The sequence below is a fragment of the Aedes albopictus genome, chromosome 1 (assembly GCF_035046485.1).
Source record: "Aedes albopictus strain Foshan chromosome 1, AalbF5, whole genome shotgun sequence".
Lineage (NCBI taxonomy): Eukaryota > Metazoa > Arthropoda > Insecta > Diptera > Culicidae > Aedes > Aedes albopictus.
The window spans coordinates 45,556,693-45,584,617 of NC_085136.1; the positions used below are offsets into that span (position 1 = coordinate 45,556,693).

The 27,925-nt window shown below is 41.2% G+C and overlaps 1 protein-coding gene across 4 annotated transcripts in view; it reads left to right on the forward strand.

The window, feature by feature from the left end:
- LOC109397890 (glutaredoxin domain-containing cysteine-rich protein CG12206) overlaps positions 1-27,925 on the forward strand; it is a 258,145-nt gene that overhangs the window by 94,853 nt on the left and 135,367 nt on the right. The window contains exon 3 of one of the 4 annotated variants that reach the window (XM_062844451.1): positions 25,700-25,909. The exons of the other annotated variants lie outside the window; for them this stretch is intronic. Within the exon in view, the coding sequence (XP_062700435.1) occupies positions 25,700-25,894 (195 nt within the window). The 3' untranslated portion in view covers positions 25,895-25,909. Of the gene's footprint in view, positions 1-25,699; positions 25,910-27,925 lie in introns of those variants that run through there. 4 annotated transcript variants of the gene reach the window in all.

Sequence of the window (27,925 nt, forward strand, 5' to 3'; positions counted from 1 at the left end):
GACGTGCCTTTCTATGTCATATTGAAAGTCGCATGACGTCGCAAGCTACCTCCAATGAGCTATAGGCTCTTTTTACGTTTATGCGTTTTACAGTGTCCTTTTCAGGGCACTGATTAACCCCGTTGTGGTATGAGCTATGAGCTCTCGTTGCGCTTATGCGTTCATTCCCTCTTCTAGGGCACCCCTTCCTATTTCATCACCTTTCCCTTTCCCTATTCCCATCCCTTGTCCCATTCTCCCTCAGGTAAATGATGAAATAGGCTCATATGTATGGCGATGGCACAAATGTCCCAAATGGAGGATAACGTGCCTCTGGAGCCGGCCTTCTGATACCTGATACTTAATAATTGATTTGATTTGTCTTTATTAAAGAGACTTTCAGCCCTTGGCTGGTTCGTCTCTTTCTTATTTAATAATGACAAACAGTTGTATGGCACCTTTTGCACCGGAAAAAAATCTGACATTTTGTAAAAGTTGCAAAAAATCTGCCCAAAGTTTAATTTTATTGTAATTTTCCTTAACCAATGCTTCAATTGAGCTGAATTTTCTACTGTTACACGATAACATCTTCATTATTGAATGTACGTTAAGAAATAATTTTCAAAATGTTTTTTTTTGTGTCTCTTTGAAAAAAAAATACAATTCTTCATATTTTTTTTGTTTTTTTTTTTTTTCTTATGGTTTTCAGAACATCTTCCTTGAATTGCAACAGAAAATTCTCTAAAATTATTTTCAGAATTTTCTCTAGAGAAATCTTAAGATTTTTTTTCAAGAATTTCTCTAAAAAGCCTCCACGAGTTTTCTCAGAATTTCCCCCATAGATTTGTTCAGAGATCCGCACCAGAATTCGTCAGGAAATCGTCCCCAAATTCCTTGAGGCTTAAGAAGTGCTTTCAGTGATTTTTTAACATATTCAAAAGTTCAAAAAAAACTGCAACTTTTTCCTAGAATTACTTTAGAAAATCTGACTCTTTCAAAAATTCTTCAAAACTTTCCTTTAGAAATGCTCCCAGGAATTGCTTTAGAAATTCCTCTGGAGATTCAGAAAATCTTTGAGAAAATGAGATTCCTTCATAAATTTGTCCAAGTATCCTTTAAAAAGACTTCTATGGATTGAATCGGATCCTAAAATCTACCAAGGTTTCCCTCAGAAGTTCCTCCAACTGTTTTTTGAGAAATACAGGTATTACAATAGTTTATCCAGATATTTCTCTAAGAATTCTGTCAGGTTGATTCTTTGAGTTCATTCTGGAAATCCGCCTAGAATTACTTGAGGGATTCGTTTAGAAAATCCTTAGGAAACTTATGGGCTTCATGGCCGCGCGGTAATGGGCGTCCGTCGTCTGGCCGTTTCCCAAACCTCAGAGTGTGAGCTCGATTCCCGCTCCAGTCGGTAAAAACTTTTCGTTCAATGTAAAATTTTCTACTGGGCCACTGGGTGTTTCGTGTGTAGTCCGTTGTCTCATGTTAGTGATCGTTCAGTCAGTGCAGTGAAGAAGGTGTTATATCTTTAAAAATAGGGATTCTTCCAGAATTGTCAATAGAGTTTCCTTCAGAAATTCTTACAAAAATTCTTGCAGGATTTTTTTTTTCGGAAATTTGTACCGAAGTTGAAAAGTTCAAATTTGTTAGGTAATTGGTCTGTGGATTCCATTGAAAATTCTCGAAGAAATGTTTTATCCAAAAAATCCTGCTGAAATCCTGTTGTAAGAATCCTCCTTGCAGGTCCTTGCTATATAACTTTAAATGATTCATGCAGGAATTCTTGCAGAGATTCGTTCAGGATTTCCTCCAGATATTTCTCCATGTATTTACCCATTTTTCCTTTGAATATCACTCGTAAAAAATTTCCTTAGATTCTTCAAGGAATTTATTAAAAAATAATTCCTATAAATTTCTCAAAAAAATCCTTCAGGCATATGTCAAGAATTTTTTTTCAAGGGATCTTTACACAGGCGTTTTCCAGGTACTCCCCCAGGAGTTCCTTCATTAATGCGTTCACATATTGCTGCAGGAATACTTTCAGAAAATCCTCCAAGATTTGTCTAAAGGTTTTCCTGCAGGAATTTCCAATTAATAAAAAATCCCCAATAAAATTTTCAATAAATCCAGAAAATATTTCTTCAAGAATTTCCCCGAAATTTCATTTGATTTTCCTCTAGAAATTTATTCAAGAGTATCCTGAGCTTTCTATAGGGCTTCCGCTAGAGATTTCTTCGGAAATGTTTCCAGCGATTGCTTGAAAAAAATACCCCCAGATTATTTCTCAGAATTTTGGGGATTTTTTAGGAGCTTCATCAAGGGATTTCATCAAAAGGTCTTCTTTCATGAAGTTTATCAGAAATTCCTCTAGAAATGTCTTTAAAAATCCTACAGAAAATCCTTCAAGGATTTTTTTAGAAATTGTTCCTGCGGTTCTGTCAGAAATATCTTCAGGGATTCCTGCAGAGTTTCCTGCGGGAATGGTTTTAGATTTTCAGGATTTTTTTTTCAGAGCATAGTGGAGCAGTTCTTGAAATCCATGAAGATATTTCTAAAGAAATTCCACGAAGATTGCCTGGAGGAATCTCTTAAAAGGTTTGGGTGATACCTATGAAGGGTCCTGGAAGAAATTCTGAAAAATATTCTGGAGGAATTCCTGAACAAAAAATACTGATGTCATCTGTCGACAAATTCCTGAATGAATACCTAGGAGAATAACTGTAGAAACTCCCCTATTCCTAGAAAATTAAATCACGAGCAATTTATGGAAGAAAATGAAAAGAAATTCCTAGGCAACATTGCTTGAGATCTGGAAGGATTTCTGGAGAAATCTGTGGAGGAATTTCTGAAATAATCTCTAAATTTGTTTGCACAAATTGCAAACAAAGGTACTGGTGGAATTCTTAAAGAAATTTCTCAATAGATTTCTGAGGGATCCCGTGAGGATTTTTTGAAGAAATCCTTGGAAGAACTCTTGGATATACCTCTGCAGGAATTCTAAGATGAATTTTTGATGGTATTAGTATACAAAAATCCTACTAAAGTTCTACTTGGAGGAGCAAATTCTGCAGAATCAAAAAAAAAAAACGGAGAAATTCCTAGAAGGAATTTCATAACAAATTTCTTGAAGAATTCCTGGAGGAATACAAAGGAATACTCCTGGAGGAATTCCTCCAAAAATGTTTAAGAAATATGTGCGTGAACTTCTGTAGCAATCCTACAATTTCTGTTTTTTTTCTTTTTTTTTTTTTAATATTATTATGTGAGTTTTTCAACTTGAAGGAAACTCTTCCATTTACAAGTCTCATTTCACCGTGATCACCCCTATTTAGTAGTAGCGGAAGTGCAACTTACTCTCGGAATCACCCAACCAAATCGCGTGTTAGAGGTAATTAAACGGCAGAGTCCGATACCGACGATCGATTGTGGTTTGGCGCTAAGTAGCAAGACGAAAAAAAAACAGTAGGTGGATACCTACAGTCCGTGGTCTGTATACCCGACTTGAATTAAAACCTCAAAACTGCCCTGCAATTAATCGGACGGGGTGCATTATTTTTGCCCATTCGATCGTTTTTTTTTGTAGGGTCCCAAGTAGTGGTGGGGTCTCCTCCCATCATGATTGCTCGTTATGACTACATTTGCTTCCTGCTAGTTTGTTGGCGGTTGGTGAATTGTTGTTATGATCGGTTTCGATTTCGGGCAATTATTCATTGGCGGTACGCTGGCAAACAGATCAAGCGAAGAGTGCGCGATTTGATGTGGTAGAGCCAGAGCTAGGGGTCTACTGACTGGGGGCAAGTTGCCGTAACCGCGATGGATTAATTTTCTGATCGATCGAGAGGCGGCGTGGTTTTAGGGTTATGCTTCAATGATCGGACTGACGATTGATGACCTGCTGTATTGAGATTACCGATCAATAAGCTCTGTATTGGAACTTTGGGAAAGTTAACATTAGGTTATTGGTGATGTGATGTTCTTGAAGTTCCTTAAAATACATTTTGGGTGAAATTCAAAACCGTGAGAGTAAAACTTGAAATGGAACGAGCTCACTAGTTTATCTGGAGACTATTTCGAGTTGATGGTTGCATTTCCAGACATTCTCAATGATTTATTTAAAAAAATCTGTAGAAAAGATAAAAAATAAATAAAATGGAATAAGCTCACCAATTATATAGAAACTATCTGAAACTCATGAACGAGCATGCAGACATCCTCGAAATTTGTTCAACATATGTCTAGGGAGTAATAAAAACGATACATCAGTAAAGCAACAACAGAAACAACACAAACAATCAAAAAACTGTTATTCAATAACACCAGCAAATTACTGGACATTGGCATTGAACGCCAACCTGAAGTGCAAAGACCTTACAACGGATGGCCATCAATCCTCTCTATTCACGGAGAGTCACCGAGCCTGGTAATTGGCCTCCCCAAAAGGGGGGAATTTTCCATCAATTTCCTCCCTGAAAACGGCAGGCGCGTGGTGCTGGCGGCCTTCCACAACCGTAACGAGATAAAGACACACCAAATTGCAACCGATTAAAATTTTACCACAAAGTCATAACCACTAATCAGCTCCTCAGTCAGTTAGGCCGTTAGTCAGTCAGTGCGTTCGTTCATCATCGTTCATCGGGCGACTTCACTTGTACTTTCTCGCGCGCATGCGCGCACCGAAATGTTGTGCTTTGCGCACCAATTTCTCCTTAATTTACGGTGAGAATTTCAGCAATTTTTGCGGAACGGTTCCGCGGCAAAGTCGAATAAAAATCATTCGCGACGGTCCATAACTCACCCTAAGAGCGTCGTCGCGGCGCGGCGGTCGCGAAAAATGGCTGGAAGAAAATGAACTGAGAAAATCACCGTACAGTGTGGTCTACAAAGTTGCACATATACAGACAGACATTTCAAGAAATTTAAGAAATTTAAGAAATTTAAGAAATTTAAAATATTTAAGAAATTTAAGAAATTTAAGAAATTTAAGAAATTTAAGAAATTTAAGAAATTTAAGAAATTTAAGAAATTTAAGAAATTAAACACATATGTTTTACTCTTCGCATTTTTGATAATTTTATCATTTTTTCAAAAACATCGCCTTCACAAGTGAAACAACAACCTTTCATCGCGATTCAAACGACCACAGAAAAGGCTAAAACTCCGCCACTACTTCAAAGAAGACGATCGTCGCAACCCCATTACACGCTTCTTGGCTGCGGTTGCTCGGCGACGATGGTAGGTAGGGTCTGGGACCATTTGGGCAGGAGCACCTATTTTGGGCACTTGCTGCTATAACTCAGTAAAATTTGAACCAATTGACTTGATTTTTGAGACACGATCAGATAGGCACAGTATCTAGCCCTGTTTAAAAATTCAAGTTAATCGGTTTGAAGTTGACTGAGTTATAGCAGCAAGTGCCCAAAATAGGTGCTCCTGCCCAAATGGTCCCAGACCCTAGAAGTTTTCGGTTCACACCATTAATTTTTTGCACTGGTTGCAGCGGCGGCAACGCACGGCAGTGGCATCGCGTCGCTGTCTCGTTTGTCTGCGAACTAGATTGGACCATCACCGCTTCACTACTATTTCCATAATTGTATTGGGTATAGGGTATGGGGTATGGGTAGGCTGAAAGGCATTTTACTGGCGGATCAAAAATTTTGCAATAACGTGTGTGGCGATTCACTTTCAATCTGGTCGCTGAGCTTGGAATGGTGCTATGGAAAAAGAGAGAAAAATTTCGATAGCTGATGCGGATTGTTTGTCCAATTGAATCGAATTGGTCGCTGAAAAAAAATCAAAAACCTTCGTTAAGTCATCTGACCAGAGGTGGCCAGCTGAAAAACTTCTCTCACAGAAGCTGAGAAGCTTCTCTCACAGAAGCTGAGAAGCTTCTCTCACAGAAGCTGAGAAGCTTCTCTCACAGAAGCTGAGAAGCTTCTCTCACAGAAGCTGAGAAGCTTCTCTCACAGAAGTTGAGAATCTTCCTTCACAGAAGCTGAGAAGCTTCTCTCACAGAAGTTGAGGAGCTTCTCTCACAGAAGCTGAGATGCTTCTATCACAGAAGCGGAGAAACTTCTCTCACAGAAGCTGCGAAGTTTCTCTCACAGAAGCTGAGAAGCTTCGTTCACAACAGCTGAGGAGCATCGCTCACAGAAGCTGAGAAGCTTCTCTCACAGAAGCTGAGATGCTTCTCTCACAGAAGCTGAGAAGCTTCTCTCACAGAAGCTGAGAAGCTTCTTTCACAGAAGCTGAGAAGCTTCTCTCACAGAAGCTGAGAAGCTTCTCTCACAGAAACTGAGAAGCTTCTCTCACAGAAGCTGAGAAGCTTCTCCTACAAAAGCTGAGAAGCTTCTCTCTCAGAAGCTGAGAAGCTTCTGTCACAGAAGCTGAGAAGCTTCTCTCACAGAAGCTGAGAAGATTCTCTCACAGAAGCTGAGAAGCTTCTCTCACAGAAGCTGGGAAGCTTCTCTCACAGAAGCTGAGAAGCATCTCTCACAGAAGCTGAGAAGCTTCTCTCACAGAAGCTGAGAAGCTGCTCTCGCAGAAGCTGAGAAGCTTCTCTCACAGAAGCTGAGAAACTTGTCTCACAGAAGCGGAGAAGCTTCTCTTACAGAAGCTGAGAAGCTTCTCTCACAGAAGCTGGGAAGCTTCTCTCACAGAAGCTGAGAAGCTGCTCTCGCAGAAGCTGAGAAGCTTCTCTCACAGAAGCTGAGAAACTTGTCTCACAGAAGCGGAGAAGCTTCTCTCACAGAAGCTGAGAAGCTTCTCTCACAGAAGCTGGGAAGCTTCTCTCACAGAAGCTGAGAAGCTTCTCTCACAGAAGCTGAGAAGCTTCTCTCACAGAAGCTGAGAAGCTTCTCTCACAGAAGCTGAGAAGCTTCTCTCACAGAAGCTGAGAAACTTCTCTCACAGAAGCTGAGAAGCTTCTCTCACAGAAGCTGAGAAGCTTCTCTCACAGAAGCTGAGAAGCTTCTCTCACAGAAGCTGAGAAGCTTCTCTCACAGAAGCTGAGAAGCTTCTCTCACAGAAGCTGAGAAGCTTCTCTCACAGAAGCTGAGAAGCTTCTCTCACAGATGCTGAGAAGCTTCTCTCACAGAAGCTGAGAAACTTCTCTCACAGAAGCTGAGAAGCTTCTCTCACAGAAGCTGAGAAGTTTCTCTCTCAGTAGCTGAGAAGCTTCTCTCTCAGAAGTTGAGAAGCTTCTCTCTCAGAAGTTGAGAAGCTTCTCTCTCAGAAGTTGAGAAGCTTCTCTCACAGAAGCAGAGATTTTTTTCTTACAAAAGTATAGAAGCTTTTCTCACAGAAGTTGCAGAGCTTTTCTCACAAAAGTTTAAAAGCTTTTCTCACAGAAGCATTCTCACTGAAGCTTTCTCACAGAAGCTTTTCTCATAGAAGCTGAGATGCTTTTTCGCAGAAGCTGAGAAGCTTCTCTCACATGAGCTGAAAAGTGTTTCGCACAAAAACTAAGGAGCTTCTCTCACAGAAGCTGTGAAGATTTTTAACAGAAGCTGAGATGCTTCTGTCACAGAAGCTGAGAAGCTTCTTTCATAAAAGCAGAGAGGTATCTCTTACACAACCTGAGAAGCTTCTCTCACATAAGCTGAAAAACTTCTCCCACAGAAGCTGAGAAACTTCTCCTACTGAAGCTGAGAAGCTTCTCTCACAAAAGCTGAGAAGCTTCCCTCACAGAAGCTGAGAAGTTTCCCTCACAGAAGCTGAGAAGCTTCTCTGACAAAAACTGAGGATCTTCTTTAACAGAAGCTGAGAAGCTTCTTCCATGGAAGCTGAGGAGCTTCTCTCATGGAAGATGAGAATCTTCTCCCACAAAAGCTGAGAAGCTTCTGTCACAGAAGCTATCAATCTTCTCACGCAAAACCTGATAAGCTTCTCTCATAGAAACTGAGAAACTTCTCTACTAGAAGCTGAGAAGTTGTGCCACAGAAGCGGAGAAGCTTTTCTCACAGAAGTTGGAAACTTCTTCCACAGATGCTGAGATACTTCTCCCACAAAAGCTAAGAAGCTTCTCTCACAGAAGCTGAGAAGCTTCTCTCACAAAAGCTAAGAAGCTTCTCTCACATAAGCTGAGAAGCTTCTCTCACAGAAGCTGAGAAGCTTCTCTCTCAGAAGCAGAGAAGCTTCTTTCTCAGAAGCTGAGAAGCTTCTTTCACATAAGCAGCTCACAGAGCAGCTTTTCTCTCAGAACCTAAGAAGCTTCTTTCGCAAAAGCCTAGAAGATTCTCTCAAAGAAATTGAGAAGCTTCTCTCACAGAAGCTGAGTAATTGCTCTTATAGAAACTGAAAAGCTTCTCTCCAAGAAGCTGAGAAGCTTCTTTCCTAGAAGCTGAGAAGCTTCTTTCCTAGAAGCTGAGAAGCTTCTTACCTAGAAGCTGAGAAACTTCTTTACTGGAAGCTGAGAAGTTTCTCTCACCGAAGCCGGGAATCTTTTCACAAAGAAGCTGAGAAGCATCTCTCATAGAAGCTGAAAAGTTTCTTTTCTAGAATCTCTCACAGCTGTTTTCTCCGCAGAAATTGATTCTTACAAAGACAACTTTTTCCATAAGCTGAGAGCTCCCATTGAATCTGAGATGGGTTTCTCTTGAGAAGTAGGGAATTTTCTCTTACAGGAACTGAGAAGCTTTTCACGCTTCTCTCCAGAACGATTTTCAACCGAATCTTTCCCTAAAAGTAACCGGCTCATTTCACCACAACAGGTCATAAAAATTAGTTCCATCAAATTTCGAAGGACCATTTACCTTTCCGCCACTGCACTCGATCAAATGCCTGCAAAATGCCATTTCAAGCGTCATTGAACGGCTTGGCGGGTCTTCGGAGAGGCATGAGTACGCAAGCCATCGTTGTTCATGCCTTGAATTTCCATTTCAGCCATCATCATTTCGTATGCGCAGCCTTTGTGCAGAGGTCTGCGGCGGAACGTGCACACACAGGTCCGTCCACCCGCCCGGCATTTCTCACTTTTACTTTTCATTCCAAATTCCCTGCAGCGGGGGGGCATTAGTAGGGAGTTTGACGACGACGCCGTAGGTAATCGCCTCAACGTTAGGGGCCCAAGCTAAGCTGAATATGGTCGATTAGGTTTCTGGAGAGGTGTGGCATCATTTTTTTTGGAATTACATTGTTTACGATTCAAGTGGCGCATTTGATGAGTTTTGTTGAAAGGGAAAAGCGAAAAACATTTCACTATGGTTCAGGAAGGAGCTTCAGGTGGAAGATGGGCATTCACTTTGAAGTTCTTCCTCACTTTCTAGGTTGTACCTCACTCTTCAGATTCTGCCTCATCGTCCATGTTCTAATTCATCATTAAGAGTCTGCCTCATCGCCCAAATTATGCCTATCGTCTAGCTTCTACTTCATCATGTAGATGTTACCTTGTCATCTAGGATAACCTCATTGTCCAGGTTCTAACTGTTCAGATTCTGCCTTATTGTCCAGAAACTTATCTTCTAGAATCTACCTCATCGTCCAGTTTTTTGTTGTTGTTTATCAGCCTAGTTCCTTTTCACCGCTCATGTTTACCTCACAGCTCAAGTTTTTCATTTTCCAGGTTCTACCTCATCGACCATACAAACAACTAAATTGTCTAGGTTCTACCTTCTCTTCCAGGTTCTTTCTCGTAATCCTAATACATCTTCGGCCTCCAGGTTCTGTTTCCCCGTTCAGATGTTACCTCATCGTGTCTAGATTCTGGCATGTCTTCGTGGATCTACAATATTATCCAGGTTCTTCTTCGCCGTTCAGATTCTACCTCATCGTCCAGGCACTTCCTTGTTATCCAAATTCTACTACATCGTGAAGGTTCTACCGCATCATCTATTTTCAACCTTGTCATTCAGGATCCACATTATCCTCCAGGTTATAGTTCATCGTACAAGTTCTTATTCTTCGAACAGGTTCTACCTCATCGTCCAAGGGGACGATAAAGTTAGTTCAGATTCTGTCTCATTATCTACATGTATCATCTTGGACAGTTCTACCTCATCGTTTAGGTTCTACCAGTTCTAGTCAAGGAGCTACCTCATCGCCCAAAATCTACATCTTCTCAAGATGCTTGAGGTTGACGATGAGGTTCACTTGATCGGTAAGGTTGGAACCTTATCGACCAAGTGCAACCTCATCGTCCACACTAATTTCTTTGGTGTCACAACAGAACTTTCGTCGAGTATATTCATCCCGAACCATCGTGCACTCGAGGCCCTCGAGTGATCGCGATAAGGGCCTCGACGGCAAAAATAAAGTGGCGTAGCGTGAGGTCCTAACACAACAACTCAAGATACAAGGTACAAGTTCGCCGTAATTGTTAACATACACACGCGGACCGATGATGAACGGAAACGCATCAAAATTGATTCAAAGGAAAGTGCGTAGCGGGCACGGCGCTACGAAGAAGGCCAAATGCCAAAAGCCGGCATTTTTAGTATAGCGCGCACCGCGCACAGCCAATCAATCATGTTGCGTTGACGGCTCAACTTTCCTTTCCCGTATCGACGGTGATGATAACGCTTTGAGCGGGGGGAAATCGGTGCGAAATGCGTCATCAGAAAAAAATCTTATTGGAACATTACAAATGTCTTTCCCGTGATAGATGGTAACGCCTTCTGAAACGCCGTTATGTATGCAAAATCGCGAAGTGTTGACGCGTTATCATTCGTTGAAGCATTTTATCCCAGAAAGTTGCAAGTCAAGCATTTGAGGAGTTCCGAGAGGCTCCATTTCACCCCCATTCTCCCACCAAACATTGTATGTAGAGAAGCTACGTTTACGGTGGCGTTCGGTACCGCATACAATCGGGCGTCAAACGGCAGAAGCATGGTGCGATAATGGGTTGGACAGCGATGCGATCGGCTCCTATACTTGCCGGTCGGTCGGTACCGATAACCGGAATGGAATGCAGATAAACTGTGTTTGATGGCGGACAGACTGAAAAAAAAAGCTAGTAATGTTTGCAGGTATGTTCCTAAATTGTCTACCGTACCACCGATTGATTGTGATTGATGGGCGGGCGGGCGGTCTGTTGATAAGGAAAGCATTTCCGAGTTGTTCAGAGGGTGAAAAATTGATTGTTTACGATGTTTGCTGGATAAATATAGAGGTTCAATAAGGTTTGTGGAGGTTCTGAAATATTGGTCAATAAATCTTCTTTTTTATGGTTTGCTTTTATGGTAATCTATTCCCATCCCTGGTAACAATTTGATGCTGTACAAACGTTTTTCCAACTATTTTAAATCAGCTTTTATTCGAACAAAAGCTGAGTATAAGAGGTACAATCCTTTATTCAGCTCCTAAACATCTAGTTTTGGTGATTTTATTGAAATTTTGAACAACAGATGATTAAGTCTGCATGTTGGTGTATGCTTTCAAACTGGTGACACAGATGAAGAATGTTCTATGCAGCTTGATATTCAGCCATCTATGTATTGCTGATTGAAGAGGTTTAACAAGCCATACTTCAGACCAATATTCAGCTGTCATTGTGTTCAGCCACTGACACCATTAATCAGCCACTGTTCAGCTAATACTCTCACTGTTCAGCATTCATTGTTACTTGGGATTATTGTGACTTTGATTTATTGATTGAGACAGGAAGTATTTTGTTGCGAACGAAGCTCTAGCATAACATGTGAAAAGGGACTAAGTACTTTTTGCAAACAAACATGTTTCGGTCGTTGTAGGGCCCACCAGCATCCACCTACGCACATCACCACTCTTAACAGAAAGAGCAACCTTCGGGCTGATGCTCGTGGGCCCTATATCACTCGAAACATGTTTGTTTACAAAAATCACTTAGCCCCTTTTCAGAATTCATGCTAGAACAGTTGGCATATTGAAGGTTTTGGTTTCAATGTTATTAAGGTTGTATCATGGCTTTAGGAATGTTCTTAAGCCTCCTTCAAGTACAGTGACCCCACACCGATTAATCACCTTAATTTTATACACTATTTATGAATCACAATGTTGATCAAATGAGTGATCTGTGGTCATTTTTGCCGATTCATAAATTGTGAGGTCACTGTATATACAATATAGATTGTTGTATGGCAAATTAAAAAATACGTCACGGTAACATTAATATAGCGAAAAGCAAGTTGACAAGAAATCCCTTGAGTAAAGTTCATTGGATCGCAATGATGATTGATTTACTACCTACTGCGTTCATTAACTGTTTACCCACGTCACTACCAAAAAACTCGCTCGTCGTTTACAGTGTGAGCGCGTCCTGGAAGGTTAAGTGTCTTCAAGAATTCTTGTGAGCGTGGGTCATCACATCTTCAGCGTCATCTCTCACTGAATTATTAATAAGGTATGCGTAAAACTCATCGGCTCAATCATCAATTTCCCCATTAAACCCCTTTGGAGTCCCCTTGGAACCTCCGAAACTTCCCTTCCGTCTTCTGAAACTCACTGAAACTCCTTGAACTCCTTGAATCACATTGAAACTTCTCTGAAACTACCCAGAAGTCCCCTGACCCATTACAACCACGCGTGGCACCATCTACAAAATTCCAAGCCTCTCATCCTCCCTAACTTCCATGAAACATCAAAATCCATTCAGTCTTCTTTAAACCTCCAGAAACTCCATTTCAGCCCTTGATGCCCACTGAAACGCCTTAAAACATCTTGAAACTCCTCTGAAATGCTCATGAGACTTCACTTAAACTCATCAGAAGCCATCTGGTCCTCGCTGAATCCCCCAAAACCCCCTAAAACTCACTAAAATACCTTAACACCTCTCTAAAACCCCCTCGAAAGCCCCTGAAACTCTCTTGAAGTCCCCTGAATTCCTCTGCATACCACTAAAATGTCTGAAAGAACCTCTAAATCCTTCTCAAAAGCTCTCATGCAAGCCCCCTGAGCTCCTTGAAAACCTCAAAGACACTCCTGAAGCCCCATGAAACCTTTGAAACGCCTTTCATTTCCTTTGACACCATTTTAAGCTTCTCGTAAACTCTCCTGAAGCTGCTGAGCTTTAGGTTCCAAGGCGTTTTAGGGCGCTTCAGTCGATATGCTTCAGGGTATTTCAGAGCGTATCAGAGATACTCTAGAGGGCTTCACAGTATATTGGCTCTCAGGTGAGCTTTCACACAATCCCAAGACGTTTCTGACGGTTTCAGAGGGGTTAGATGATCTTTAGGGAATTCATAGGCTTTCAAATGACTTTCGGGAGGATCCTGGGCATTTCAGGCGCTTCACAGGCTTTCAGGCGAGATGCAGGGGAGGGTTTCCAGAGGCCTTTCAAGAGGTTTACAGACATTCATGTGAGCTTCCGAAAGATTTCAAAAGCCCTCTAAAGCGCCCGGGAACATCTCTGAACTCCCTGAAATACTTTGAAATACCTCTAGAGTTTCAAGGCAACTCAGGAGGTTCAGAGGCAATCCCGGGAGTTTAGGGAGCGTCATAGGCTTTTGGTTGACTTTCAGGGAGATTTCAGGAGGGTTTCTGAGGCGTTTAATGACAGTCAGGGCTTTTTAAGGGAACTAAGCAGGTTTGTGGATGCTTTCAGGAGAACTTCAGCGTTAGTTTCAAGGGTTTCCATGGGGCATTTCATGGGATTTCAAGGTGTTTTCAGGCTTCGTGTCAGGCTGGTCAGAGGGACTTAAGAGGGCTTTACTTGCTCTCAGGTGAGCTTTCGAACAATTTCAGGGCGATTCTGATAGTTGCAGAGGGGATCCCGAGTTTAAATGATCTTCAGGGGTCTCATAGGCTTTCAAATGAGTTTCAGGTGGGTTTTGGGAAGTTCCTGGGCGATTCATGCGCTTCACAGGATTTCCGGCGAGCTGCATGGGAGTTTCAAGTGGTTAACAGCCTTTCATGTGAGCTTCAGAAGGAGGTCAGAAGCTCTCTAAAGCACCCAGGAACGTCCCACAGGGGTCTTAAAAGATTTTTAGATGCTTTCAAGAGATCTTCAGGAGCAGTTCCAAGGGTTTCTTGAGGCGTATTGATACATATCAAGTAGTTTCAGAGGTTTTTAAGGAAAATCTGGGGGTTTGGGAAGCTTCACAGGTTTTCAGTTGAGCTTTAGGTGTCAAGGCGTTTTAGGGCGCTTCAATCGAGACACGTTGGGGCTTTTCAGGACGTGTCAAAGGCACTTACAAGGGCTTCACAGGCTCTCAGGTGAGCTTTTGGGTAATTTCGGGTTGTTTTAGAAGGTTTCAGAGGTTCAGAGGTTGCAGGTTAGATGATCTTCTGAAGATTCACAGGTTTTCAGACGAGCTTCGTGAGGGTTTCGAGAATTGTTGGACGTTTCATGCGCTTCACAGGCTTTCAGGCAAGCTTCAGAGAAGTTTCAGGGGATTCACGGGTTTTTGTGTGAGCTTCAGAAGGATTTCAGAAGCCCCTATATCTCCCGAGAATGTCTCTTGAAATACCTCTAGTGTTTTAAGGCATTTCAGGAGGTTCAGAGGCGTTGCGGGAGATTTATGGGGGTTTCACAGGCTTTCAGTTGGCCTTCAGGGAAATTTAAGGATGGTTTCAGAGGCGTTTCATGACAGTCAGGGCTTTTCAGGGGGTTTCAGAGGGGGCTTCGGTATAAACCTTTCAGGATAGCTTTAAGAGCAGTTTTCAAGATTCTAGAGACCTTTCAAGAAATTCACAGGCTTTTGTGTAAGGCTTCAGAAGTACTTCAGAAGCCCCGGGAACGCCTTTGAACTTAAAATACCTCTAGAGTTTCGAAGCATTTCAGGAGGGTTTCAGAGGCGTTTCAGGAGTGGTATTCAAGGAGTTTCAGAGGGAGCTAAGGAGGTTTTTAGATGCTCTCAAGAGAACTTCAGGAGCAGTTACAAGGGTATCCTGAGGCATTTCAAGGCATTTTAGGGGATTTTAGAGAAATTTCGGGGGTTCGGGATACTTCACAGACTCTCGGCTAAGCTGAAGGTTTCACGGCATTTTAGGACGCTTCAATCGAAACGCTTCAGGGCTTTTCAGAGCGTATCAGAGGGACTCTAGAAGGCTATACAGTATACGCTCTCAGCTGAGCTTTCACACAATTTCAAGGCGCTTCAGTCGGTTTCAGAGGGGTTTGATGATCTTCAGGCTTTCAAATGAGTTCAGGAGCGTTTTGGGAGGTTCCTAGGCATTTCATGCGCTTCACAGACTTTCAGGTGAGCTGCAGGGGAGTTTCAAGGGTTTCCAGAGTCGTTTCAAGAGGTTCACATACTTCTATGTGAGCTTCAGAAAGATTTCAGAAACCCCCAAAAGCTCCCGGGAACGTCTCTGAGCCAAACTACCCCCGTCCCTCCGAAATAGCTTGAAACTCATCTAGAGTTTCAAGGTATTGCAGGAGGTTCAGATACGGTCCCGATCTTTGTGGCGCTTCATAGGCATTCAGCTGACCTTCCGGGAAATTTCAGGATGGTTTCATGACAGTCAGGGCTTTTCAGGGCCTTCAGGGGGGCCTTAGGAGGTTTTAGATGCTCTTAAGAGTGCTTCAGCAGCAGTTTCAAGGGTTTCCTGAAGCGTTTTGAGTCATTTCAAGGCATTTAAGGGAATTTGAGAGAAATTCCGGGGGTTTGGGAAGCTTCACAGGCTTTCAGGTGAGTTTCAGATTTCAATGCGTTTTAGGCCTCTTCAATCGAGACGCTTGAGAGAATTTCAGAACGTATCTAAAGGACTTTAGAAGGCTTTACAGGCAAAAGGACAACTTCGGGGCGTTTCAGAGGGAATCCCGGAGTAAGATGTTCTTCTGCGAATTTATAAGCTTTCAGATGAGCTTCAGGTGGGGTTTCAAGAGCTTCCTGGATGTTTCATGCAATTTACAGAATTTCAGGCGGCTGTAGGGAAGGCCCAGAGGTCTCAAGAGTTCACAGGCTACAGTGTGAGCTTCAGATGAATTTCAGCTCCCAAGAACGTCTCTGAACCCTCTGAAACGCATTAAAATACCTTTAGAATTCCAAGGATTTTCAGGAGGTCCAGAGGCGTTCCCGGGCTTTTGGAGCGCTTTATAGGCTTTCGGTTGACCTTCAGGAAGATTTCAGGAGGGTTCAAGAGGCATTTTCAGACGTTCAGGGCTTTTAAGGGGATTTCAGAGGGGGCTTAGGATGTTTTAGATGCTTTCAGGCGAGTTTCAGTAGCAATTCCAGGAGTTTCTGAGGCGTTCCAAGGCATTCCATGGTGTTCCAGGAAGTTTTAAAGAAGTACTGAGATTTGCGAGGTTTCACTGACTTTGATGTGAGTCTCAGGAGTGTTTTAGGGGGTTTCTGAAGAGTTTAAATGCGTTTTACAGCGTTCCAGGGGCTTTCAGAGAGCTTGGCTTTCAGGTAAGCTTCAAAGGCGTTTCAGGGGATTACAGAAGAGCTTCTGGACGTTTCAGGGCATTTCCGGAGATTTCAAGGGGATTTATTTAATAACCTTTTCAGAGTGACTAAACTCATCACTTGATAAATCGTAGCTACTGGACACTGTATGAGAGTAAACCTTTATCACCAAGCTCTCACAGACAAGTAGCTACTGCCTCCACACCACGGAGTTCTTGGATAGTCTTACATCTAGTCTAGTTCTAGTCTTCAAGCTCATTGCTAGAAAAACATCGATGTATGAGCCAATGTGAGCAGAGTTATGCATGAATATCCGAAGGCTTACATTTAGGAATAGGTTTGGGGGACCATTGAATAGTGCCATGAGTTCAGGTCATGTAATCCAGCAGACCAACCAGGAGCGGGAAGATGATTCTTCGTACTAAATCAAATACTGGTTAATTCGTCATCACTATTCAACGAATATTCCAGGTTCCCCAAATTGTCATTGATTGACATCAATCTGCCAGCTCAATGAAGACTTGGGAGGTTTTTCGGTCTGCTGATCAAAATGGTCTGTTTGGGAAACTTGAATGATGACCATGGGATACGCTGGGCTGGGAACATGTCATTGCTGAGGACACCTTGAGTGCCTTGATAGATCGAGTAGATTATTTGATTGTATTTTCGTGTTCTCAAGGGCAGAAGTCTAGGGTTGCTCCGTTGAAGATGATGTCCAGATGAACATCCTGAGGTTAGAGCTCTGAGCGGTTGATTCTGGTGCAGTAACATGTTTTCAATCCTGAAAGCTTTTGTGGAATTTACAATAGATAGGCAGTGGGATGCCCGAAACACTTTCCAGTCTTCACGCTAACGCCGCTCAGCACAAAAGTGCATAATTTCCAGACTACACCAAAAATGTGTAACCCTTGCACATTCACAAAATCAGCTCCTGTGTCCGCAAAATCTTTAAATTCGCAAAAATGTTTGTATTGCAATCTAGCTAGGTTTTCTAGTGACCTTGGAAAACAATAAAAAATCGACATTTCACATCTAGACGAGCGTACGAGCTGTTTTTTGAGAATGTGTAACTGTAACACATTTTTGTGTGGTCTGGAAATTATGCACTTATGAGTAGGGCTTACACATTTTAGTGCTGAGCGGTTTTACTGTGTTGGTATGGTGGTATGAACTACCAACCAAGGCGATCTGTTTCAGTTCAGGTCGTACGGCAAAGTTTCACGCATTCGATTTATTCGTTCAATACATGGTCTTCATGCCTAATTTCACCTTCCATAAATTTTCACACTTGATCGCAATGTAGTGAATACTATCATATCTATCATTTCATTATCCACTTTGCCCAGTACTCCCATACACCCTGAGTCAAAAACGACCGATAAAGCCATAAAATGATTAACTTCTAGTCTGTGGAAAGCTTGAAAACCCAACTGCTAGCCTAAATTGATAAAAATCTTGAAGATTTTGAGAAATTTCAGGAAATGTTAAGAATGTAAGTGGTTTTTACTAATTTGTAGATACTTGAAAAGCTTCTAAAACATTTTTTTTAAGATTTTTCCGAATAAATTTTTGAAAACTTTCAACGTTTTTCTTTCTTTTTTTTATCTTTTGCAATATTTTGAATCCTTTTTTTGGATTACTTCAAAAATTTTGGGAGCTATTATTTTGAACTTTTTTAGTTCGTTTTAATTCTAGAACTTTCTATAGTCGTTCATCCAATGCTATAGATATTCTCAACCTTTGTAATATACGAAAACTCAGGCATTTTTCAGGGCATTTGTTTTGACATACTGAGAAAAAATATGAACATTCGATAATTTCTTGAAATATTTCGAGAATATACTGAATCTTGTGACATTCAGTAGGTGTTCAGAACGGTGGAGTTAAATGATGCATGCAGAACTTCCTGAGAAACCTATTTTTTACTAGGCAGTATTGCCAAAAATGGCCTGATTATTCTTAACAAACTTAAAAAAAAAATACTATTTTAGTATTCTGTGACTACCGTACATATTTGAAACTTTTAAAGTGTTAAGCTTGGTGTTATGCGAGTTCTACATTTGTAGAACGTTCATGCTCAGAGTGTTACGGCAATATTTCGGATGTTCAGATAGCTCAGCAGAAGCCCACCAAATTCCTAGAAAATCTAAAAAAAATAAAAATGTGCTTATCAGATCTTAGCTATTTGGAAATCTCACAAAACTCCGGAATTTACGAGTATTTCATGGGCACAATGTACACTTATACTTTTTCTTTTCTGTCGTCGAAGCCTTCATTTTCATAAAGCCATGAAACCTACAATAAACAGAAAACACCAATTTCGTTCGGGTGAAAAACTAGCTTTATGTAAATACTCTTGAAAATAAAAATAAAAATAAAAAATATAAAAGATAATCTAATATTGATTGTTTTTTGCCCTTTTCATGTAACTTAAAACAACAAGCCATACGGATCTGCCATGCATTGGCAAGTAAAAATGCTTTAACTTATTACTGAGAAAAGGATAACGATTAATTGAAAACATTTCCAACAAGAACAACAAAACACAAAAAAAAAAAACATTTGAGAAACTTATACCTATTACATTTTCTCTTGAAATATCTCTAAAATACCCCTGAATGTAATCCAGAGAGAAGTCCACGTGGGAGTTTTTGCGAAATCGAGGGGCTCTCACAGGGGTTCTCGCACGAATTATTCAAGGAATTTCTTGATTATTTGCTGGAAAATGGGTACCGTAGAAGAATTGTCGGGGAATCCTTGGATGGATTACTGTAGAAACTACTGGATGAATTTTATGTGGAATTCCCGTAGGACTTTCTAAAGATATTCTAGAAGGAATTTTCAAAAAAATAAAAGAAACTGAAGAAATTTCTAGATAGATTTCTATATGAATTCTTGGAGGTCTGACATGATAAATTCTAGTAAGAATTCATCTAGGGTTTTTTTTTTAGAAAATACACAAGGAAATCTTTAACTATTTATAACCTTCAACTATTTCTCTAATAATTCTTTCAGGAATTTATCCTGGAATTCATGAATTCTTGCAGAAATCCATTCAAGAACTTTCCTAGTCATTTCTCCAATATTTAAACCAACATTTTTTCTAGAATCGTCATCAGAAGTTTTTCCAAGACTTCCTCTCTAAAATTTCTTAGGAAGTCCTACAGCAATTCCTTATGCGAGATTTTCAGTAGTTGCTACATCATTGCAACCAGGAATTTCTCTATTAATTTCTTGGAGATCCAATACTACTTATTATTTTGATATGCTAAAAAAAGTTGTTGATTTTCATTCAAAAATCATATTATTCTGTGCAATATTGCATCAATGCACAGTGTGGGCCTGATGATAACATCTTTCAAATCCTGCAGAAGTTGTATTCCCGTTTTTTCCCCTTACAAAAAAACGGCATTCGTAAATATCGTCTTTTTTTAGGAAGTTCGAGGACTAATTCCTGGAGGAATTCCAGAAGAAATTCCTGCCGGAATTCCAGAAGAAATTCCTGCCGGAATTCCAGAAGAAATTCCTACCGGAATTCCAGAAGGAATTCCTGGAGGAATTCCTAGAGGAATTCCTGGAGGAATTCCTGGAGGAATTCCTGGAGGAATTCCTGGAGGAATTCCTAGAGGTATTCCTGGCGGAATAACTAGAGGAATTCCTAGAGGAATTCCTAGAGGAATTTGTTGAAGAATTCCTAGAGGAATTCCTGGAAGAATTCCTAGAGGAATTCCTGGAGGAATTTCTAGAGGAATTCCTGGAGAAATTCCTAGAGGAATTCATGGAGAAATTCCTAGAGGAGTTTCAGGAGAAATTCCTGGAGAAATTCCTAGAGGAATTTCTGGAGGAATTCCTAGAGGAATTCCTGGAGGAAATCCTAGAGGAATTCCTGGAAAAATTCCTAGAGGAATTCCTGGAGGAATTCCTAGAGGAATTCCTGGAGAAAATCCTAGAAGAATCCCATCAGAAAATCCTAGAGAAATCCCATCAGAAAATCCTAGTGGAATTCTAGGAGGAAATCTCAGAAAAATTCAAGGAGAAATTTCCAGAATAATTCCACGAGATATTCCTAGAAAAATTCCAGGAGGAATTCCTAGAGAAATTCGAAGAGGAATTTCTAGAAAAACTGCAGGAGGAATTCCAAGAGATATCCCTAGTAGAATCCCTGGTTGAATCCCTGAGGAAGTTCCTGGTGGAATCTCTGAGGGAATTCCTGGGTGAATCTTTGAGGTAATCTCTGGAGGAATTCCTGGTGGAATCCCTGAGGGAATTCTTGGTGGAATCCCTGAGGGAATTCCTGGTGGAATCCTCGAGGGAATTCCTGATGGAGTCCATGAGGAAATTCCTGGTGGAATCCCAGAGTTAATTCCTGGTGGAATCCAGAGGGAATTCCTGGTGGAACTGAGGAAATTCCTGGTGGAATCCTCGAGAGGATTCTGAGTGAAAGAACTAAAGGAATTTCTGGTCAAATCCCTGAGGGAATTCTGGTGGAATCTTTGAGGAAATACCTGGAGGAGTCCCTGAGGATGATCCTGGTGGAATCCCTGAGGGAATTCCTGGTGTAATCTTTGAGTGGATGCCTGGAGGAGTCCCTGAGGGTGATCCTAGTTGAATCCCTGGTGGAATTCCTGAGTGGACACTGGAATTTCTCAATTAATTTCTTGGAGATCTAAGACAACTTATAATTTTGATATACTAAATAAAATTGTTGATTTCCATACAAAAATAATATTATTCAATGCAATATTGCATCATTGCACAATGTGAGCCTCAACATAATATCTTTCAAATCCTGCAGGAGTTGTATTCCCGTTTTTCCCCCATACAAAGAAAATGGCATTCGAAAATGTCGTCTTTTTTATAGAAAAATGAACATACCTCAACAACACATTGTTGGATTTTCAAAATTTTTGCCTGAAAATATCAGTATCTTCTAGATCTAAAACTTTATAGTTTTATGGTGGTTCTAAGAACCTCGTCTAAACTATTTTACTAAAAATGTTACTTGGGTTACAACTGTGCAGTTGTTTGATACAGAAATGTGCATTAATTTTACTGATGCTTGAGGTTCAAAGGTATTAACGGGTATTCGCAAGAAAACTGTTTATGAACTCGTTGGACTGTAGGTCTTACGGATTGCAAGCAAAATAAATTACTGCACGAGAGATTGCGGTAGTAAAATGTAATTACGATGAAGAATGTATCTACAAAATAGCAGGGCAACTCTGCATCTCCTTGGAATTGAGGTGTTCATCGGTGCGCATCTTAAAAAAAAAGAAAAAAAAGAACCAAAATTATATTTTTTTCTTATTTTTTACCCTATTTCAATTATCGTTCATCGTTGCTGCGCTTTTTAAATATGTTTTCGTATTGTTACGTGAATATTATGTTTTGTTATCATTGTTTGTTTTTTCGTTTTCCTGTTTCTTTTCAAAATTGTTATTTTTTTTATTTATTGTTTTAATGAACAGTATTGAATGCATAAGTGTATAATTGTTTGCTTTCATATTTTCGCCGACTAATTATTCTGAGATTCAACCTTCCTTTCCTTTCTCTATTCAACCCTACCGAAACGGTGTTTCAAAAGTGGCCAATCATCTTCAATAAGTATTTTAAAACCGCGTTTCCACTTGTCAAGCGTAATTTTCGCAAATGCCCTTCGAAACATTCCCGTAATTATAGGGTAATTCCCTTGAGTAGCACATTTTCCAACAAGCAAGAAAAGTAACAGTTTTACAACTCCAAACACGTTCCCAAGTTTTTAGCCACCGTCGGGTAACTGTATCGTGTTACAGCTTCAAACATCACCAGTTCTCGAGGGGCGGGAACCTAATCATAGAAAGAGAAAAAAAAAACGGAAAAATCTGAACACCTCGGAGCTGCTTGGGGTTTGTGGCACAAACGATGTTTGCCAAACGCACGCAAATTACATCACTCAGCTCATGCTTTTCTTCTCGAGACAACTTTTGAGCTAACGGCGGCGGTGGCGGTATCGAATGTGATGTGGTGGCCCCGAAGCTTTTCCGCTTCGTTATGTTTGTGCCCGTGTTTGTCTGTTGGCTGCGTGGCGCAACCAACAACGCAACGGTTGCGAAATCTGCTGATAAGATCAGATGAAAGGTTAGTTCTGACGGCATACACAGAGGCTGCTTTCGGTCTGATTTTGATTAATTTTCCGTGAAACAGATCGACAATGGGTCGTTTCACGCTTTCTGCCTGGGTGAGGCAGGCAAGCAGGTGAAAAGCTAATTTCTCCCCTTTGGGGAAAAAGTTACCAGAAAATTGAATAATGATTCGATGGATCAGCATTTGTGGTTACATTCGATAAATTCAGTTGAGATTCAGTGGAAAGATTATTGATTATTGGCTATTGTCAAAATGATTTCACTGCAAATTGATACTAATAGGATAGAAACTTGAGAATTAGCTGAGAGGCCAGTTACGCTTGGTCTTTTGTAGCAAAAGTTATCCAACAATCATTTATTTTCCTCCCCAATAGCTGTAAGGACGTGGCCGGAGCCTTGATTGGTGTTAGGAACTCAAATTGTGCAAATTAGGAATGATTAAACAGTCCCTAGTCCATTCATTGGCTTTTGGTTTAGTTTCTGTTGTTCCCGCCGATCAATTGGCCGATCAATCACGGTGGATCAACACAACTATTTTAAAACCATTTGGACTTAATCATTGTGAAATGCTCATGACATATTTCCCCTTGTTTTTCACAGCGATTTTATTAAAAGACATTCCTTATTTTAGCTTAGTATTTTTATTGTTCTACTATTGCTTTGTAACATCGAATCAAAATATAGAAACATTTTTCCTCGATTCTTAAAACCATTTGGACTTAGTAGCTGAAAACAAGGATTTTTCTCCCTCAAAAGTAGCTTTTTTGTCAGACAATCAAGACACATCACTGACTTCCTGTTGTTTCGTGACTATCTCTTGCATTTCCTACCAATCTCGTTGACAAAGTTGCATTATTTCTACGACTAACAACATCGCAATGCGTTGTCTGATGAATAGCTTAATCACCGTTGCTTGCGAGCTAGTTTTTCCTCGCCACCGAGGAAAGCTCCTCCATTCGCAGCGATAAAAAGCTTCACTCCATCGAAGCGCCCGGTCCGAGGAAATCCAGAAAAACTGGCCTCCTTTCCTTTGGCGGAACCTTGAAATTGAAAGAAGTAGCTCCAGCGACTAGTTGTTGGAGGAAACTTGAAGAACCACCTTCGTGGCGGCCCCCTTAATTGGCTGGCTAGTGGACAGAAAATGACTTTCTACTCGGAATAACTGGAAGATTGGTTTGCACTGTATACTTCTTCACTCTCTATAAAGAGATGGGTGATGATTTCCTCTGAATGGTAAACGCAGCAGATCCAGTTTGGACCGGTCGATCGACGTACGGGTGAACCGATTTGGATGAAAAGGTCTCAGCGAGGAAAAAGTTGTTCAGAGCTGCTGAGATAGTTTTACAGCAGTGGATGAAACTGGACTTTGTTGCTTTGCTCTGGCTTGCTTTGGCTTTGCTCTGGCTTTGCTCTGGCTTTACTTTGGCTTTGCTTTGGCTTTGCTTTGGCTTTGCTTTGGCTTTGCTTTAGCTTTGCTTTGGATTTGCTTTGGCTTTGCTTTGGCTTTGCGTTGGCTTTGCTTTGGCTTTGCTTTGGCTTTGCTATGGCTTTGCTTTGGCTTTGCTTTGGCTTTGCTTTGGCTTTGCTTTGGCTTTGCTTTGGCTTTGCTTTGGCTTTGCTTTGGCTTTGCGTTGGCTTTGCTTTGGCTTTGCTTTGGCTTTGCTATGGCTTTGCTTTGGCTTTGCTTTGGCTTTGCTTTGGCTTTGCTTTGGCTTTGCTTTGGCTTTGCTTTGGCTTTGCTCTGGCTTTGCTCTGGCTTTGCTCTGGCTTTGCTCTGGCTTTGCTCTGGCTTTGCTCTGGCTTTGCTCTGGCTTTGCTCTGGCTTTGCTCTGGCTTTGCTCTGGCTTTGCTCTGGCTTTGCTCTGGCTTTGCTCTGGCTTTGCTCTGGCTTTGCTCTGGCTTTGCTCTGGCTTTGTTCTGGCTTTGCTCTGGCTTTGCTCTGGCTTTGCTCTGGCTTTGCTCTGGCTTTGCTCTGGCTTTGCTCTGGCTTTGCTCTGGCTTTGCTCTGGCTTTGCTCTGGCTTTGCTCTGGCTTTGCTCTGGCTTTGCTCTGGCTTTGCTCTGGCTTTGCTCTGGCTTTGCTCTGGCTTTGCTCTGGCTTTGCTCTGGCTTTGCTCTGGCTTTGCTCTGGCTTTGCTCTGGCTTTGCTCTGGCTTTGCTCTGGCTTTGCTCTGGCTTTGCTCTGGCTTTGCTCTGGCTTTGCTCTGGCTTTGCTCTGGCTTTGCTCTGGCTTTGCTCTGGCTTTGCTCTGGCTTTGCTCTGGCTTTGCTCTGGCTTTGCTCTGGCTTTGCTCTGGCTTTGCTCTGGCTTTGCTCTGGCTTTGCTCTGGCTTTGCTCTGGCTTTGCTTTGGCTTTGCTTTGGCTTTGCTTTGGCTTTGCTTTGGCTTTGCTTTGGCTTTGCTCTGGCTTTGCTCTGGCTTTGCTCTGGCTTTGCTTTGGCTTTGCTTTGGCTTTGCTTTGGCTTTGCTTTGGCTTTGCTTTGGCTTTGCTTTGGCTTTGCTTTGGCTTTGCTCTGGCTTTGCTTTGGCTTTGCTTTGGCTTTGCTTTGGCTTTGCTTTGGCTTTGCTTTGGCTTTGCTTTGGCTTTGCTCTGGCTTTGCTCTGGCTTTGCTCTGGCTTTGCTCTGGCTTTGCTCTGGCTTTGCTCTGGCTTTGCTCTGGCTTTGCTCTGGCTTTGCTCTGGCTTTGCTCTGGCTTTGCTCTGGCTTTGCTCTGGCTTTGCTCCGGCTTTGCTCTGGCTTTGCTCTGGCTTTGCTCTGGCTTTGCTCTGGCTTTGCTCTGGCTTTGCTCTGGCTTTGCTCTGGCTTTGCTCTGGCTTTGCTCTGGCTTTGCTCTGGCTTTGCTCTGGCTTTGCTCTGGCTTTGCTCTGGCTTTGCTCTGGCTTTGCTCTGGCTTTGCTCTGGCTTTGCTCTGGCTTTGCTCTGGCTTTGCTCTGGCTTTGCTCTGGCTTTGCTCTGGCTTTGCTCTGGCTTTGCTCTGGCTTTGCTCTGGCTTTGCTCTGGCTTTGCTCTGGCTTTGCTCTGGTTTTGCTTCGAGCAAGATGTGAATAAATCTATTTTTAATCTTATGATAATTTTGTTGATTTGCTTGAGTCTATTTGACTTGAAAATGTTTCTTGGGTTCTCCAAGGCTTCAGAGCCAGATTTTCACTGTTCTCTCTCCAAGGGGTTGCCTTTAGACTTTGGATTCATATTTGACTACAATTACCTGCTTCTACACACATACTTTTCCGTCTCTTGCGATTTCAAAATCTTGACTTAACAATATTAAATTCATAATGCAAATAAAATGAAATACTTGAAATAAACTAATATATTTTATCTTTTTCCTTTGCAGGTAACTGAAAACAATAAGCTTACCCGTGGATACAAGTATTGGCAAGTACACATTTCAAGAAATGTCTGGTACTTAAATAAAAGCACAGCAATAAAATACATTCCTGAGAAAAAAAAACAAACACCAAAACATAAACATTGGAGAAACTTCGCCAAGAAACTAATTTCTTCAATATATTCCAGGAGGTATTCCTAAGCAAACTTATGCAAAAACTCTCTAAAAAAACGCTGTGATTTTTTAAGAAACCCCTGGAAAAATTCCTTCAAGAATTTTATATCAATTTCTGGAAAATTCTTGTAGTTTTTGTTTACAGAACTCCTAAAGGAATTCAATGGAGAATTACTGGAACCATTCCTCCAGGATTTTTTTGGGGAATTCCTGAAGAAATTTTTAAAGCAATTCCCCGGGAAATTTTTAAAGAAATTCTTGGAGGAATTATTATAGAAATTTTCTGGAGAATTTATAGAGGACTTGCTGGAGGAATTCTAAGAAAAAATCCTGGAGGAATTCTTCAAGAAATTTCTTGAGGAATTCTTAGAAGAATTCCTGGAAGAATTGTTATAGGAATTCCTGATGGAATTATTAGAGGAATTCCTGAAAGAATTCTTAGAAAAATTCCCCTGGAGGAATTCGTTGAGGTATTTTTGGGAGAATTCCTAGAAGAATTTGTGAGAGAATTCCAAGAGGAAATTCTCGAGGAATTCCTGATGGAATTTTTTCAAGATTTCCTAGAGAAACTCCTTGAAAAACTCCTAGAGGAACTCTTAAAGGAACTTCTGGAACAATTCTTTGAGGAACTTCTGGAGGAATTCCTAGAAGAAATCCTGGAAGAATTCCTGATGGAGCTCCTTCAGGAATTTCTAGCGGAACTTCTGGATGAATTCCTAAAGATACTCCCAGAGCAATTCCCAGAGGAAGTGGAGCCTCATAGTCGTGCGGTTAGGGTCACCAAGCTCATAATCGCACCATGCTATGGGGTGAGGGTTCGATTCCCGCTCCGGGCGTTGAAACTTTTCGTAAGAATAGTTTCTTCCCCGTTTCCACTGGTGCATATTCGTCCTTTGTCTTGTGTTAAGTTTAAACAGTCTGTTCAGCCCGAAGCTGAAGACGTTGTCCGTGTCTTTTAAAAAAAAAAAAATTCCCTGAGGAATTTTTAAAGTAATTCAGCGAAATTCCCAGAAGAATGCCGAGAGGAAAAATTTCCTGGAACAATTCCTAAAGAAATTCTCGGAGAAGTTCCTGGAGGAATCCCTGAAGGGGCTCCTAGAGGAATTCCTGGGAAAATTCTTAGAGGAATTCCTAGAGGAATTCTTAGAGGAATTCCTAGAAAAATTCCTAGAGGAATTCCAAGAGGAATTCCTGAAGGAATTCCAAGAGGAATTCCTGGTGGAATTCCAAGAGGATTCCTGGAAAAATTCCTAGAGGAATTCCAAGAGAAATTCCTGAAGGAATTCCTGGAGGAATTCCAAGAGGAATTCCTGGAGGACTTCCTAGTGGAATTCCTGGAGGAATTCATTCCTAGTGGAATTCCTGGTGGAATTCCTAGTGCAATTCCTAGTGAAATTCCTGGAGGAATTCCTGGAGGAATTCCTGGAGAAATTCCTGGAGGAATTCTTGGAGAAATTCCTAGAGAAATTCCTGGAGGAATTCCTAGAGGAATTCCTGGAGGAATTCCTAGAAGAATTCCTAGAGGAATTTCTGGAAGAATTCCTAGAGGAATTTCTGGAAGAATTCCTAGAGGAATTTCTGGAGGAATTCCTAGAGGAATTCCTAGAGGAATTGCTGGAGGAATTCTTAGAGGAATTCCTAGAGGAATTGCTGGAGGAATTCCTAGAGGAATTCCTAGAGGAATTCCTAGAGGAATTCCTGGAGGAATTCCTAGAGGAATTTCTGGAGGAATTCCTAGAGGAATTCCTAGAGGAATTGCTGGAAGAATTCTTAGAGGAATTCCTAGAGGAATTCCTAGAGGAATTCCTAGAGGAATTCCTGGAGGAATTCCTAGAGGAATTCCTAGAGAAATTCCTGGGGGAATTCCTAGAGGAATTCCTGGATGAAGTCCTAGAGGAATTCCTAGAGAAATTCCTGGAGGAATTCCTGAAGGAATTCCTAGAGGAATTCCTGGAGGAATTTCTCGAGGAATTTCTATAAAAATTGCTGAAAGAATTATTACAGATATTCCTGGGATAATTTCTAGAGCAAATTCTAGAGAAATTCCTAGAAGAATTC